This window comes from Myodes glareolus, chromosome 21 (assembly GCF_982192425.1).
Source record: "Myodes glareolus chromosome 21, mMyoGla1.1, whole genome shotgun sequence".
Taxonomy (NCBI): Eukaryota; Metazoa; Chordata; class Mammalia; order Rodentia; family Cricetidae; genus Myodes; species Myodes glareolus.
In genome coordinates this window covers 42,372,757-42,390,701 of record NC_142046.1, presented here as the reverse complement: position 1 = coordinate 42,390,701, position 17,945 = coordinate 42,372,757, and the positions used below count along the sequence as shown (strand labels likewise).

General features: G+C 41.6%; 1 protein-coding gene across 2 annotated transcripts in view; it reads left to right on the top strand.

Annotated features, from left to right (window-relative positions):
- The window catches only part of Pla2r1 (phospholipase A2 receptor 1), a 127,643-nt gene that overhangs the window by 77,535 nt on the left and 32,163 nt on the right, over nucleotides 1–17,945 (top strand). For both annotated transcript variants that reach the window (XM_085681064.2, XM_085681065.2), the window contains exons 12-13: nucleotides 11,930–12,132; nucleotides 15,325–15,470. In XM_085681064.2, coding sequence (XP_085537190.2) covers nucleotides 11,930–12,132; nucleotides 15,325–15,470 — 349 coding nt within the window. The remainder of the gene's footprint in view (nucleotides 1–11,929; nucleotides 12,133–15,324; nucleotides 15,471–17,945) is intronic.

Genomic DNA, 17,945 nt, shown 5'->3' with positions numbered 1-17,945 from the left:
GATTTAAGAAATCTGTATGGAGACTGTATGAGCAGCAGCTCAGAGAGAGGAAGCCCCAGAGCCGGAGCAGCGGGACAGTCTCCTCGTTCTGTGCTCTGAACACCACTGCTCGGCAGAGAGCGGCACAGCTCCGTGTCACTGTGCAGTTCAAAGGGAATCACTCGGGATCGTGTCTGTATCCCGTGGAATTTGGTTAGGAGTGTCTATACCTGTCAAAATAAATTAATACATTTTGAGCAGACGACATTTTTGGTTTTGCATGCTAACTTCCTCAGGGCATATTTAGATGTCTCAAATCCGGAAATGAAGCCGAGCGCCCTGTCATTCATAAGTTTCTGCGGTAATTTATTTGAGTGGCATTACTCTCTCTCTTTTCCCTGAAGCAAAACTAACGCTGTGATGCTCAGCGTGGCTGTGCAGACTGACTGACACTGAGTAAATTGTCTCCGAATAAGACGAAAATGTAAATCGTTTCTGGAGAAAATGGCAATATAAAAGCCCCTGTGTTTCTCGGTTCCTTTTAAAGTGCAGCTTGTACAAACACCACTGTAAATCGCCTCTCCTCTCCTGCCTGTCACAAAAGAACCCATTAGCTCAGGCCTCGTGTCAGACTCTTAATCCAGCATAAACTGACTACCTAAATTGACCACTGAACAGCAAGCCCAAAGCTTTTAATAAATTCTGCCAAGTCTGTCCTCAGGCATGCCTACAAGATAGCCAACCCATGGTGAAATCACAGTTCAGTCATTTTTTCCCCCAACTTTGTCTTATGTTCATTGAGTATTATAATGAAGCACCAAGCAATTGTTGAGTCATGGTAAGTGTTGTCTCAACTGTAACCTCAGTCCTGTCTGAGTCTTTTCTTAAAAGAGATGACTGTTTCATCCACATGTATTACAGTATTATCACTAAAATAGAAGGCCTCTCTGTCAAGAATATCTCTTTCAGTTAATACCCAAATATCTAAATTATACAGCCCCCCCACAAATATTTTAACTACTGTATAGCATATTTTAAGGTTTGTTTGAATGAGGATCCAAATAACATTTGCATACTGCAATTGGTCAATAAAGTCTCCTAAAGTTTATTGTAATGTCCATACATGGAGGACCTAGTTCGGTCCCATGGAGGCGCTACAGCTGTTGGCCTGGAGTGCTGATCTCCAAAATATATAAAGAATGCAAGAAACTAGGCCTCAAAATACAAAATAATTCAATTAAAAAACAGGGTACAGAGCTAAACAGAGAATTCTCAGCAGAATGTCAAGTGGTCAAAAGACATTTAAGGAATTGCTCAACATCCTTAATCATCAAAGAAATGCAAATCAAAACAATTCTGAGATACCACCTTACACCTGTCAGAATGGCTAAGATCAAAAATACTGAGTACAGCTTATGTTGGAGAGAATGTGGAATCAGGGGAGCATTCCTCCACTGCTGGTAGAAGCACGAACTTGAACAGTCACTTTGAAAATCAGTATGGTAATTTCTCAGAAAATTGAGAATCAATCTATCTCAAGACCCAGCGATACCACTCTTGGGTATATGCCCAAAGGATTCTCAGTCGTAACACAGTAGCATTATTCATAATTGGCAGAACCTGGAAACAAAATGTGGTACATTGACACAATGGAGTATTACTCAGTGGTAAAAAAAAAAAAAAAACAATGACATCATGAAATTGGCTGCAAATAAATAGAACTAGGAAAAAAAAAAACATCCTGAGTGAGGTAACCCGGACCCAGAAAGAGGAACACAGCATGTACTCACTCATAAGTGGATATTAGATGGAAAGCAAAGGATAACCAGACCACAATCCTGGATTTTCTTTTGATGGGAAATAGTCATTTTCACACAAATCTGGCCATAAGGGGGCTCACTGTGGGTTTGTTCTCGCTTCTGGGCTATGTCCTTGGACATGTCTAGGAATGTGTTGTGTGTGTGTTTGCACACCGTGCACGGGTCAAGATGAGATGCTTTCTCAGTTCAAACGGATGCTTTCAGTGTCCCTTCAGGACTGCAGAGGTTTTCCTTAATCTGTCTTTTATCTGTAATTTTTTTAATGTCAAATTCTCAGTTCTGTCAACACCAGGAAATTCTGGCATTTTCCTCTTTTAAAACAACAAAAGGACTCCCTAGCCTTAGGATTTAGAGAGAAGTGGAACATTCCATAAGACAGGAAATGTGGTTCAGAACCACACCAGCCATAGCTACTGATTAAGGAGGGGGGGCAAAAAAGCACAGAAACAGACACGTCCTTGTATCTAGAGTACAGATCCCAATGAGGGCAGACCGCTCTGTGGGGCAAACAGGGGGTCACCTCCTGGTAAGGGGATCCAGAAGCTTTCCTAGGTGTGTGCTTCAGATATGTCCCAACAGATTAAAAGAACACCTGAAATCACTATTTTACAGTAGACTGTTACTTAGCTATGCATCAAGACCATTCCTAGATCTGTCACATAGGGCCATCCAGGGCACCTAGGCCCCAGTTTGTGGTGATATTTTGTTTATGATCTAACAAATAAAGCTTGCCTGAAGATCCGAGCACAGAGCTAGCCACACTAGTTAGCTGTAGGGGCCAGGCATTGATGGCACACAGTTTTAATCCCAGGACTCAGGAGACAGAGGCAGACAGACCTCTGCCTCTGTGAACTCTGAACTCTGTGAGTTCAAGGTCACCCTGAGCTACACGAAACTAATCAAGTCTAAAAGAGAAACAGAGCCAAGAAGTGGTGGCTCACTCCTTTAATCCCAGTACTTGGGAGTCACACACTTTTAATCTTAGCACTAGGGAGGTAGATACAGGAAGAGATATGGCTAGGCCGAGAGAAGAATATAAGGCAGGAGGAGACAGGTGCTCACTGCAATCTGAGGACAGGATTGCCCCTTTGGTCTGAGCGTTGGTAGAGGTAAGAACTTTCTAATGGCTGACCACTATGCTTCTCTTTTCTTCCAGCATTAACCCCTATATCTGAATCCAGGTTTTTATTATTAAGACCAACTAGAATTTGCGCTACACCAGTTCTTCCAAATCAGGGGTAATCTGCCAGTTCGGGGCAGCTGTATCCCAGCAAAGCCGGCCAGACTTGTCTGCTTAGAAGTGCCCTTTACAGTGAGGGCTGGGAAGCCTGTCACATCAATCAACAGTTAGGACAGTCAAGCTTGAGGTGCCTCTGGTTTCCGAAAAGAAACTCCACACACACACTGAGGATGTCCTCAGTCTTGTTTCTGAGCACAGTTCCAGGTCTCTTTAGAGTCAAACAAGGTGGACCCGTGACAGGAGTTCTTCAAGAAAATCCTGTGGCCACATAGAGAGAGAGTCATGCTTGGGACAAGGGGGGGGGGGGGGGGAAGCTGGGGCCAGGGAGAGCTCAATACAAGAGGAAGCTAGGTCTCATTAACCTTTTTAAAACACTTCATCAGAAGCAACTTAGGAGGACAGAGTTTATTGGCCTTACATATTCCAATCACCACAGTCCATCACCAAGGAACTCAGGACAGGAACTGAAGCAAAGACAGTGGCGGAACACTGCTGACTGGCTTGTTCCCTCTGGTTTGCTCAGCTACCTTTCTTTTATAGACCCGCCCACCTGCTCAGGGATGCCACCACCCACGGCAGACTGGACCTTCCTGTATTAATTAGCAATCAATAAAATGCCCCACAGACATGGCACGGGCCTGTCTGTCGGAGGTCAGTCCTCAGCTGAGGCTCCCTCCTCACCGTTCATGTCAAGTTGAGAAGAGTTAAGCAGCAACATGGGGGCCATCACCCGAGAGAACTCTTTCCTGCTGCCAGCTGTGTCTTGAATACATCTCCAGGCCTCAATGCCACCTCATACTTAGACGCAGATAAGTCTAGTTTCCAGGCCAGGATCACTAACTCTGTGGCCTGTGGAGATCATTAAAATCTTTGTACCTCAATTTTTCCATCTGAAGACGAGAGAATTGTGGAAAGAAACTGGAAGTAACCAGGCAGACCAAGTGAAATAACGGTCTAGCGGCACCATGGCCCAGCATAGTTCTGTCCTGCCCTGATACCATAAAATGTCTTGATTAGTTCGTTTATATTTAAGAATTGGACCAGAGAGGTCACAGGTGACAGCTTTCACAAGGAAAAGTCTAGAATCGTGAGTAAGAGTTTCTTAATTACAGAAAGTTTTTCTGCTGATGTTTAAGGGAGATGGTGAAGAGGAGCAGGGAGACAAGGTGGGTCAAGAGAGTCATTGAAACGTGAGATTTGGGGTTCGCCAATGAAAAGGATGGCAGCTTCCCTTCTCCAAAAGGAACGGAGTTATCCGATGGAAGAGCAGTTTCTTTGGGAGAAACCTGCCTCTGTCCTTCTACCCTTCCCTTATTATTTGGCCTGGCAAGCATCCCCATGAACCAACTTACAAATTCCCTTCCTATCTCCATTCACCCCGCCTCCCTTTATTACACCACTTTACTGCTTCTCTGGGGCTGAAATGTTAAAATTTGAGTCAAATGATACATTAAGTGAGCCACTTTAGAATACCAATAATACTCCTGCAGGACTTCTCATCCTCGTGGTGGGCCACAAACATCTCCTTCCTCACTAATGAAGATGGCTTGAATAGCCACAGCATCTAAAACCATAGCTAGTTAATCATTGTCTAATGTGGGGAAGCGAGACAAAATGCAAGGCCAACAAAAAAAGTATTACTGTAAACTTGCTGATTCAAACCTTTTAAGAATTCTTGAACAAAGAATTTCTTGACAGCAGAACTTTGTCACCAAAAAAAAAAAAAAAAAAAAAAAATCCCAGTTTTGTAATGAAAATGCCCATAGGAAGTATAGGGATGGTTTTAGCTTTCTGTTTCACAAAGTCCTTTTTAGTAATTTTTTCATTTGATCTTCATGAGGATCCATAAGAAGGAAAGGAATTATCTCTTTTCAACGAGACTTATTGTGGTTAATTAATCAACTCAAACGTTAAGTTATTAAATATTTGTGCTGAGGCTAGAATCCCAGCCTCAAGGCTCCAAATTAGAAGTTCTGTCCAGAAGACATTCCACCTATGCTCCGTGGTGGAGGAAAGTCCCACCAGGGTGCCCTAAAGGACGAGTCGGGGAATCAGGCAGCATGCATGTTTCCCATTGGCTAGAACAGCCCCGCAGTGGCGTATCATGTCGGGACTTTCCATTGGATTCCCACAGCTCAGTCTCACGTCAAAAAGCGTTCACTGTTCCTCTAGTGCTCACGCTCCAGTGAGGCTGTGGGCCTCATCCTGAACTTAGACTCACTGGACCTACAAAACGTTGTTCATAGCTGGGGCAGTTATATGAACTCTGTTGCTTGCCTCTCCCCCACCCGACCCCAGCTCCGTCATTACTACTAAGAATCTGTCTGGACCACTGTAGGTGTCTGTTGGTCTCTGTATGAGCCAATGCTCTTTTTCGTTCAATATAAGCTAGGCTCAGTGCATTTCCTACTTCCTAGCTACTTGCTTTCACCTTTGTGGGTTGGTTTGATGCATAAGCTTGTTTGTACACATAAGCATAATTCCATCTGTAGACTAAATTAAAAGTGACCGTTCTTCTAAGGGGAAATTAAGCCAGATAAATACTCCATACCAAATGACTACATAGTTTGTAAATGCTTTTAGGTCTAAACTTGTCACGCAGGTTCACCCAACAGTGTCACTTGATTTTCATTAGCCCACCTTTAAAACCCTTTCCTTTTCTATCCTTTGAGACTCAGCTCAAATGCCACCTCCCAGAAGCCCTTTACTGACAAATCTCTTTGAACAGGCTCTGTAGCTCCTTTTGCGGTCTGTCCCAGAACTTTAAGTATACCTTCCCCTATATCCAGGCATGCTATAGATGCATAATTCTGTGGCGTTGTTGAATGACAATTTAGTTCACTGAATGATCAGTCCAGACTCAAGGGGGAAGAAAACCAATGACATTCTCATTCAATATTTAAAGCAAAATGTTTTCCACTGATATTCACTGAAATGTGAAATGCTTTTTTTTTCTTTTTGTTTATTTGTTTTTTGAGACAGTGTTTCTTTGTATAGCCAACCCTGGCTGTCCTGGACTAAGTTGACCTCAAATTCACAGAGAGCCATCTGCCTCTGCCTCCTGAGTGTACACTACCACCACCTAGATGAAATGCATATTTTCAGTGGTCTTATAAAGTATATAAAGTCTGCACAAGCTTAAGAAACTTCATTCTGTCTATACACTGTTTCTATGGGCCAGGCATGGTGGTCCACACCTGTAATCCAAGGCTTCTTGAGACAGAGAGGGAAATATCGCAAATACAAGGACTAGACTAATTAACAGAACCATTTCTCCAAGATATTCATGGAAATGTGAACACTGTTACTATGGAAAAATTTATTTAATATTCAACACACATAAAAGAATATGTGAAGGTTCACCCATAACTGAGGAGGTTTCATCTCTAATATTTTACACAATATCTACTGTGAAATTGGGGAGCTGTGTGTCTTACTTAGAAGCCATCTCCCTCATTTCCCTGATATCGGTTCTACTTCTGCCCCCGAACCCTGAGATCTATCCCATTTCAAGAGTCTATCTCAGAAGCAGGAGCAGAACCAGACCAGGGACATTTGTGAAAACAGGACTGGATCAGTGACCTACGCCGGAGCAGGCCAGAGGGAGTGAGCTCCAAAGAAGCAGGACAGAGCCAGAGAGAGACGTAGGCCAGAGCCCGCCTGAGAGGCCTGAGATGGTGAGCTCCATGGGAGCGGGGGTGAATCCAGACCAGGGACATTTGCGAAGGCAGAACTGAGCTAGTGACCTGGGCCGGAGGAGACCTGAGACAGCAAATTCCACAGGAGCAGGTACAGGGGAGCAACCACTGAGCCATCTCTCCAGCCCCAGAAAATATATTAACAAAATCATAGAAGAAAACTTTCCCAACCTAAAGAAAGATATGCCTATGAAAATACAAGAAGCTTACAGAACACCAAAAAAAAGTCCCCTCGCCACATAATAATAATAATTAAAACACTAAACATACAGAATAAAGAAAGAATATTAAGAGCTACAAAGGAAAAAGGCCAAGTAACATAAAAAGGCAGACCTATCAGAATTACACCTGACTTCTCATTGGAGAAAATGAAAGCCAGAAGGTCGTGGTCAAGCATTATGCAGACATTAAGAGATACCAGCTCAGACTACTATGCCCCACAAAACTTTCAATCACCATAGAAAAACCAAACAAGATATTCCATGACAAAACTAGATTCAACTAATCCCTAGCCACAAATCCAGCCTTACACAAAGTACTAAAAGGAAAATTCCAACCCAAGGAAGTTGGCTACATCAACAAAAGCACAGACAATTAATGAACTCACAGCAGCAAATCCCAAAGAACGGAAAAACGCACAAATTAACATCATCAACAACAAAAACTAAATTAACAGAAGATAGCCACCACTGGTCATTAATATCTCTTAATATAAATGGACTCAATTCAATCCCTACAAAAAGACACAGGCTAACAGATTGGACATGAAAATAGAATCCATCCTTCTGCAGCACGAAAGAAACATACCTCACAGACATCGCCTCACAGTAAAGGGTTGGAAAAAAATTTTCCAATCAAATGGACCTAAGAAACAAGCTGGTGTAACTATTCTAATATCTAACAAAATAGACTTCAAACTAAAATCAATCAAAAAAGACAAAGAAGGACATTTCGTAGTCACAGGAAAAATCCATCAAGAGGAAATCTCAAAACTGAACATCTATGCCCCAGATACAGGGCACCCCCATATTTAAAAGAAACACTTCTAAAGCTTAAATCATACATTAAACCCCACAAACTAATAGTGGGAGACTTCAACACCCCATTCTCATCACTGAACAAGTCTGTGAGACAAAAAATTAACAGAGAAATAAGGGAACTGACAGATGTTATGACTCAAGTGGATTTAACAGACATCTATAGAATATTCCATCCAAACAGAAAAGAATATACCTTCTTCTCAACACCTCATGAAACCTTCGCAAAAATTGACCACAAACTTGGTAACAAAACAAACCTCAACAAATACAAAAAAATTGTAATAGCCCCATATATCTTATCAGATTACCATGGAATTCAACAGCAACACTATTTCCAGAAAGCCCACAACGACGCGGAAATTAAACAATGCTCACTTGAATCATCAATGGGTCAAGGAAGAAATAAAGGGAGAAATTAAAGACTTCCTAAAATTCAATGAAAATGACTACACAACATACCCAAATTTATGGGACACAATGAAAGCAGTGTTAAGAGGAAAGTTCATAGCACTAAATGCCTACATAAAGAACCTGGAAAAATCTCGCACTAGTGAATTAACAGAACATTTGAAAACTTTAGAACAAAAAGAAGTAAACTCACCCAAGAGAACTAGATGGCAGGAAATAATCAAATTGAGAGCTGAAATCAACAAAATAGAAACAAAGAAAACAATACAAAGAATCAATGAGACAAAGAGTTGGTTCTTCAAGAAAATAAACAAAATAGACAAACCTTTATCCAAACTAACCAAAAGGCAGAGAAAGAATATCCAAGTTAACAAAATCAGAAATTAAAAGGGGGACATAACATCAGACACAGAGAAAATCCAGAGAATCATCAGGTCATATTTCAAAAACCTGTACTCCACAAAATTAGAAAACTTAAAGGAAATAGACAACTTTCTTGGTAAATATAACTTACCAAAATTAAATCAAGACCAGATAAGCAAACAGAACTCTAACTGCTGAAGAAATAGAAACAGTCATCAAAAATCCCCCAACCCAAAATACCCAGAACCAGATGACTTCAGCTCAGAATTCTACAAGACTATCAAAGAGGAAATAATACCAATACTCTTCAAATTATTGCACACAATAGAAACAGAAGGAACATTGCCAAACTCTTTTTATGAGGCTACAATTAACCGAATACCCAAACCACATAAAGACATTACTAAGAAAAAGAATTACAGATCAATCTTACTCATGAGCATTGATGCAAAAATACTTAATAAAATACTGGCAAATCAAATCCAAGAACACATCAGAACCATGAGCAAGTCCACCATGAGCAAGTCGCCTTCATCCCAGAGATGCAGGCATGGTTCAACATATGAAAATCTGTCAACATAATCCACCATATAAACAAAGTGAACAAATAAAAACCACATGATCATCTCATTAGATGCCGAAAGAGCTTTTGACAAACTACAACATCCCTTCATGATAAAGGTCTTGGAGAGAGAAGGGCTACAAGGAACATACATATACATAACAAAGGCAATATACAGCAAGCCAGCAGTCAACATCAAGCTAAATGGAGAGAAACTCACAGCAATCCCACTGAAATCAGAAATAAGACAAGGTTGTCCACTCCATATCTGTTCAACATAGTTCTTGAGGCCCTACCTAGAGCAATAAGACAACATAAGGAAATCAAGAGGATACAAATTAGAAAAGAAGAAGTCAAACTCTCACTGTTTGCTGATAATATGATAGTTTACATGAGTGACCCAAGAAAATTCTACCAAGGAACTTCTACAACTCATAAACACTTTCAGTAATATAGCAGGATACAAAATTAACTCAATAAAATCAGTAGCCCTCTTGTACATAGAGGATAAATGGACTGAGAAAGAAATCAGAGAAATATCACCCTTCACAATAGCCACACATAGCATAAAATATCTCAGAGTAACTCTAACCAAACAAGTGGAAGACCTGTATGACAAGAACTTTAAACCTTTGAAGAAAGAAATTGAAGAAGACACCAGAAAGTGAAAAGCTCTCCCATGCTCTTAGATAGGTAAGACTAACATAGTAAAAATGGCAATCTTTCCAAAAGCAATCTGTAGATTCAATGTAATACCCATCAAAATCCCAGCAAAATTCTTCATAGACCTTGAAAGAATGGTACTAATTTCATACAGAAAAGAAAAAAAAACCCAGGATAGCCAAAACAATCCTGTACAATAAAGGAACTTCTGGAGGCATCACAATCCCTGACTTCAAACTCTACTACAGAACTACAGTACTGAAAACAGTCTGGTACTGGTATAAAAACAGACAGGAGGACCAATGGAACCGAATCGAAGACCTGAATATTAATCCTCACACCTTCAAACACCTGATTTTTGACAAAGAACCAAAAAATACCAAATAAAAAAAAAAGAAAACCTATTTAACAAATGATGTTCACATAACTGGATACCAAAATGTAGAATAATGAAAATAGATCCATATCTATGACCATGCACAAAACTTAAGTCCAAATAGATCAAAAACCTCAACATAAAGCCAGCAACACTGGACCTCATAGAAGAGAAAGTGAGAAGTACACTTGAACACATTGGCACAGGAGACCACTTCCTGAATATAACACCAGTAGCACAGACACTGAGAGAAACAATTAATAAATGGGACCTCCTGAAACTGAAAACCTTCTGTAAAGGAAAGGACACAGTCAGCAAGACGAAACGGCAGCCTACAGAATGGAAAAAGATCTTCACCAACCCCACATCAGACAGAGGTCTGATACTCCAAATGTACATAGAACTCAAGAAATTGGTCATCAAAAGAACAAATAATGCAATAAAAAAATGGAGTACAGACCTAAACAGAGAACTCTCAACAGAGGAATCTAAGATGGCTGAAAGACACTTAAGAAAATGTTCAACATCCTTAGTCATCAGAGAAATGCAAATCAAAACAACTCTGAGATTCCATCTTACACCTGTAAGAATGGCCAAGATCAAAAACACTAATGACAACTTATGCTGGAGAGGTTGTGGGGTAAAGGGAACACTCCTGCATTGATGGTGGGAGTGCAAGCTGGTACAGCCTCTTTGGATGTCAGTGTGGCGATTTCTCAGACAATTATGAAACAACCTTACTTAAGACCCAGTAATACCACTTTTGGGTCTATATCTAAGGGATGCTCAATTGTGCCACAAGGACATGTGCTCAGCTATGTTCACAGCAGCATTGTTTGTCATAGCCAGAACCTGGAAACAACCTAAATGTTCCTCGACCAAAGAATGGATAAGGAAAAAAAAAATAACATCTTGAAATTTGCAGGCAAATGGATGGAACTAGAAAGCATCATTTTGTGTAAGGTAACCCAGACCCAGAAAGACTGAGTGAGTATCACATGTACTCACTCATAAGTGGTTTTTAAACATAAAGCAAAGAAAATCAGCCTACAAATTACAATTCCAGAGAACTTAGACAATAAGGAAGACCTTAAGAGAGAGATACATAGATCTAATCTACATGGGAAGTAGAAAGTAGAAAAAGACAAGATCTCCAGAGTAAATTGGGAGCATGGGGACCTTGGGAGAGGGTTAAAGGAGAGGGGAGAGGCAGGGAGGGGAGCAGAGAAAAATGTAGAACTCAAAAAAAATCAATAAAAAAATAGAATAAAAAGAAAGAGTCTATCTCATTTTCCCCATTCTCCCTGGTTGGTGGCATAGAGTCTGGGTCTTTGTTATGTTTCTTGTCTGCCTTGAATCCATTATTCGTGTGACTAGCTTGCCCTGGTGCACCTTACTCTCAGGGGATGAGCACTGTGCACGTGACATGGTGATGCTCGTAGTCTGACTGCAAAGCAAGTCCCTGAGCAGTGGGGCATTCTTGGGCTCCGCATCAGAACAGCCCCTCATTTCCCATCATTTACCATCTGAGCTCAAAGCAGACAATGTCCAAATTTCAGGCTCCACAGCCTCTTTTCTCTCACGGTTCTGTTTTCTGTTCTTCTCTCCAGAGATGAAGAGAAGCGAGATAATGGTGCCAATCAAGCATCCTTTTTCAACTCCATTGTTCTTCTCCGATGCTTCATTATGGCGGTCGATTATTCAACACTCCGGGGAGATGTCTTTGGAGCACAAAATGTTATGATCATCGCATATTAAAATGCTTGGCTTCTGCTTTTAGGCTACAGTGGTGGCTGCGTTGTCATGCGAGGAGGAAGTCCACTTGGTCGCTGGGAAGTGAAGGATTGCAGCAACTTTAAGGCAATGTCCCTGTGTAAGATGCCAGTCAAAACCTGGGATAAAATAGAGCTCGAAGAAAGGTGGCCCTTTCGCAAATGCTATGCGGATTGGGAATCGAAGTCTGGTCTAGCCAGTTGCTTCAAGGTAATGTCAAGGCTATTTGCATATTCATTTGGTCCATGTATTCCTATTCTCTTTTCTAAGATTTCTTTCTTACAAGTGCCTGGTACAGTCACTATCTTTTGCCTCTCTCTCCTTATGTTTACATTCCAAATAATACTAAATACTAAAAAAAAAAAAAAAGATGGCAGATGTCCTCAGTGTCACTGAAGGCAGAAATACCATGCATCAGTATTGAACCCAAAGAAAAGGACCCTATGCACTGGCCATCAGCCCTAGAAAAGGGCTCTAAATGCCTCACCAGTCCCTAGGACTGGTGGAAGGTTTTGAGCAATCTCACTTACCAGAGTCCAAGTCCAGGATGGCAGAACAAGCCCACAGCTCAGGCAAAACAACTTTACTGTTCACAGATAGGCTGAAAGAAACAGTAGAATCCTAGGATCCTAGACAGCCTGTACCTCAAGGCTCAGGAAAGCAGCTCAGAGTGGCAGAAGGACTCTCTTCCTACTGCAGCCCAGGGAAAGCACCCTTCTCTGGCCTTCATGCCTCACAAGCCACATAGATCCACTGGAATAAAATACCGCAGAACCCCCTGTTCTGGGAGGGAAAAAGACAGTTCCTCCTTTCCTCAGGGTGTTGCATTCTCCATATACTCTGGACTAGAATTGCAATCAAGGAAGAGGAAAGCAAGGCCAGCCATGGTCATGAATGGAATTGTCTTCTGATAATAAGAACAAAGGTACTAGTCAATGCTGCTTATATTGCCAAGCGTATACCGAATAAGGGAAGCCAACACTCAGTGGGTATTAGAATGGTGCCGTTCTGTATTGTTTGTAAGCCCATGTATATAGTACTTATTATGAAATAATTCTTATACTAAAGATAGACTTTAAAGCCTGCCTGCTAGATGCCTGAAGATCAAACAAGGTAATACAGACAGTTGATATACACATACACACACATATATGCATGCCTGTGTAAATGCTTAGAGCAAGAAGAGTTTGGGTTTCAGGTGTTGAAATATTTACATATACATAAGAAGATATCTTGGGGTTTGTACATAAGTCTAAACACAAAATCTATTTGTTTCACATACTCTATGTACACATAGCCTGGAAGTCGTTTTATACAATGTTTGGAACATGAAATGGTCTACCTACTTATGACAGTAAGAAAGTGAGGATGTCACTCTCAGAGTTCCATATTTTAGACCCCAGATTAAGAATGTTCAGCCTTATTAGTTGTAGCATATTATCTGTGCTTTAATAAATAAAGCTTGCCTGAAAGTCAGTGCAAAGCAACCACACGAGTCAGTCATATAGACCAGGCAGTGGAGGCACACACCTTTAATCCCAGCAGCCACACTAGTTAGCCACAGAGGCCAGGCAGTGGTGGTGCACGCCTCTAATCCCAGCACTAGAGAGGAATATAAGACAGGATGAGACAAGAACTCGCTCTCTTTAAGTCTGAAGATTTCATAGAGATAAGAGCTCTCTAGTGTCTTGGCTGCTTTGCTTTTCTGATCTTCAGGTTGAACCCCAATCCATCTCTGAGTTTTTATTATTCATGTTACACATGAGATGTAAGTGTGATTTACAAGTGAAATCCTTGAAGAAATGTCTGTTTGCAAATCAGCTTCAGAGCCTAGATCTAAACCAATTCTTGCAACCTTCTTACTAGAAATACATGCTTTTAAAAAAATTACTCTTATGTTTGGTAGTTTTCTCTCGGTTCATTCTTCAGGTAGCAATTCTCCACATCCAGGGAAAAAGTTCTTCCCCGTCAGCCAGGTGCACACAGGATGAAGACAGGCAGTATTCTCCAGACACTGTGGTGCAGACGTAGATGGACACACAAGTGGATTCACTCTGGTTAAATGTACACAAGAAATCCCTACATAAAATTCATAGACAAGAGGCCCAGACATGACATCATGGGCCAATAAGTTAAACTTCAGAGCTGAGTAAACTGAGGCCAATGTGATGGAGTGATTCGCACAAGATCGCAATTATTTGTTGACAGCCTTGGAATCAATCCCTGGTCTTGGGACTCCCAGAACAGTGTTGCTTCACTGTCCATCACCCTGATGTGTCAGCAAAGACACAGTGTGCTTGATGTGCGTGGTGGTGGGATTTATGAATTTTGAGTGATTCGGGGAGTGGATCCCCAAGGAAACAAGTTTTGACATATAATTTAAAAGATGGAAAGGCTGTGCTGTGGTCCACAGGACTTGGGGAGGCATTCGTTCTGGTCTCAGCAAATCAGAGCCTGGTAAACGTGGCCATAGAGTGTCCCTGCTGCATCAGAGGGTAAAGCTTAATGGTCTTAGTTACAAAAAGCAAGGGTGCAGAGGCCCGGGATTGGGAATGCTGGGTCTTCAGCCACTTCCTGCCTGATCTTAAGACAAAAATAGAAGCTCCAACCAAGCAACTGCTTCCTGCTGCCATAACAGCTAAGGACTAGCAGAGAATTTAGAGACACACCATGGAGTTGTCAGCTCAGCAGAGACCCTAGAAATAGCCTTGCTCTAGGCCTTTGACCTCGTGTCTCCTCGCCTGTGATGGATCCCACAACTTCATTGTCATTCCATGAATTCTAACTTGTTCGTGGGCAGGCTGCCTTAATGGATATGGTGGATTCGGGAGACAAGGAGTCCTGGGTCTAAGCCAGGTTTCGAGGTGTGTGACCTGGTATGTTTAATGTGTCTTGGCCTCACTTTCTCCATACCTTGACAGACATTTATTAAGAGAAAACTCTATGTTTTGCCATAAGAGGTTTAGCGAAAAAGAAGCCAAGGAGAGTATGCTCTGGTTTGTTATGTGTTACCTCTTCAGATCAAAATTTCAATGAAGAATAATGAAGGGGGGCTGGAGAGATGGCTCAAAGGTTAAGAGCATCACCTGTCCTTCCAAAGGTCCTGAGTTCAATTCCCGGCAACCACATGGTGGCTCACAACCATCTGTAATGGGGTCTGGTGCCCTCTTCTGGCCTGCAGGCATACACACAGACAGAATATTGTATATATAATAAATAAATAAATATTTTTTTAAAAAAAAAAAAGAATAATGAAGGGGCAGAGGTCTGGCTCAGCAGAAAGAGTGTGTGCTCAGCCTGCAAAAAGTCTCCCATGTCTTGCCTTTCACGCCTCCCAAAAGAGGAAAGAAAACAGCCTTACTCAGAACTTGGCAGCCTTACTCTACTTTTGTTGCCCTGCAGGTGTTTCACAGCGAAAAGGTCCTGATGAAAAGATCATGGAGAGAAGCCGAGTTCTTCTGCGAGGAGTTCGGAGCTCAGCTGGCAAGTTTTGCCCATATAGAGGAAGAAGAGTTTGTGAATGAGCTTCTACATTCAAAATTTAATCGGTAAACCCTTACTAATTCTGGGGAAATTAGAGTCAAAATTTGTCTGCTAGTAGTGGCTACTTGGGGATGAGTATCCCAAGTGGTTGTTAAATACTCAAGTATTTGTCTCGTGCCTAAAAATAGCTGGTCACAACCTGTGAAAGAAAAACTATAGCCCCATACAGTTTTGTGTTTATATGGCATAAGTTCACGTTGCATATTGGATATCCAGAATTGTTTCGTGTGCCTTCAGTCAGATTTTTAGAGCTTTGTTGTCAGCAGTATCTGAGTTGGTGGATTTAAAGTGTTGTCTTGGAGTAAATGGGACCATCTGAACAGAGCTTCAGTTTCTCGCTTGCTAGCTCCCCAGAAAACACAATCTCATTCAACTGATGAGATACAGGTGAGAGTTCAGTTAAGCTTTTGCTGGGGAGGGAAGTTCCAACAGTTTAAAACAAAGTCCAGTCTAGCTCTCTAATTGTGCATTTGAATAAGGATCTATGTTTACATATCAGGGTGCATCAATTATTTGAATGTCCACGCTCGTGAACTTAGAAATGTAGTTTTCAGTTGGTTGGTTGGTGGTTGGTTGGTTGGTTGTTGGTTTGTTTGCGGGGATTTTTCTTCTAGTGGCCAAATCTAGGGCCTGTGTACTCTAGCACTGAGCTAAATCCCCAACACTATTAACTAAGTTTAAATTGTAAGAAACCTAATGGCTTCATAGGGCACTCCCATAAGCGAATATGTAACAACCATTAAGTTATTCACCTTTAGCGTTTACAAAATGACCTTGCAGGTGAGAACAAGTGTGAATCTTTGAGTAATTCCATGAGGGAAGGATTTGGTGGAGAGGGTATTGTTATTGTTCTTTGGGAGGGGGTAGGGGATATAGTATCAGAGAGGCCAAATAAATTAAAAAACAACGTACAATGTTAGAAATATGGTATGTAATTAGTATTGTAATGACTTCTAGCTCTTTCTCTGAAAAATGCTTTTTTCCCTCTTGAATATGCTTCTTAACATCCCATAGAACTGCTAGTCCCTACAGGAACCACTGGTCAACCCCTTGGTTCCAGACAGAGCCTATATCCTGGGCATCTTGGGATACAGAGCCCTCTATGCCACCTCGGACTTTGTGAGACTGGTGTCAAAGAAGCTTCCCCATTGGCTGGGTTGTTTGCAGCTATGGGGGCACCTTCCACCTTCCACTGTCCTATGTTCTGTTGTGCTTTGATACATTAATCCCTTGCAAGGCCATAATTATACATTCTTTCCACAGAATTATAAGTATAAGTGATTTCCCTTTAACATAATCAAATAAAATGATGTGCTTTCTGTCTAAATAAGGGTCCACACTTGAAATTCTTGGTAGACTTTTGTGCATCTTTCAAATTATTGATTTTTCAGCATCTACGTACAGAAGTTGTATAATGTATGCTCTATTTTTGCCACACTACCGAGGGAATTCAGCTGTGTCAAGTGTGTGTTGTCTAAAAATCACACAATTGAGGAAATGAGTGGAGAGAAAATAAATATCAATTTGTCTTCCATGAGCCAGTAGAGCAGGACCAACTGAGAATGCCGAAATCAGTGGGGAAATAGATGAAACCCTCCTAGTGTAGGGAGAGCGAGGCTGGTTTCTAGCCTGTGCTGTGGAGACAGACGCCTGACCTTCGAGAGGTCACCCTCACATTCTTAGAAGTTTGGCATCATCAGTGCCCCCCCCAGGCACCAGCAAGCTCAGATGCTCTGGTCTGCACTTGACTTTGGTCCCTGTCTTTCACGTGTGAGGAGCGACCCTGCAGAAGGAGTGTGCTTCTCTGTGCTGAGTAGGGGAAAGTATCTGTCACAACTTCTGAGTCTCTTAAATCTTTAATTCTTCAAAATTATTCTCAGAAAATTATCTGAGTGAGATGGTTCATCATACAATTAGGCTTTATTGCTTGATTTATTGAGGGCTCTGCAATTTGACATATTTGTTCTCTGCCTGAGAGAAGGGACGCTGGTTCTCTGGGAAGCTTCTTGCCAAGTCTAAACCAGTGGTGACTGCCCAAGTTAATCTACCATGGCCCAGGCTGATTCGCCACAGAGTTATTTATGCTGGAAACCGGGTGGGGGGGGGGAATCTACGAACGAACCTTCTGTGTACCTTTTATTACGTGGGGGTGACAGGGATCACCTTGCAGAAAATACACAAACAGTTGATAGAAGAGCCACACATCAAACCACAGTAAAATAGCACAGAAAGCAGAGTGAAGTAGTAAAGAGTACAGCAGTTAAAGTCATCCAGAGATGCTGTGCTCTGGGATTTCCTAGCAGCTTGTTTTCGTGCGCTCATGACCTGATTGGAAGACATTTCCATTCTTGTGAGAGGCTCCTGTTCTCAGTATAGATCGATTATTCTCCCTGTCTTCGGGTTTCTATTGCTGTGAAGAGATACCGTAATCACCATAACTCTTACAAAGAAAATTGTTTAACTGGGATTGCCTTACAGTT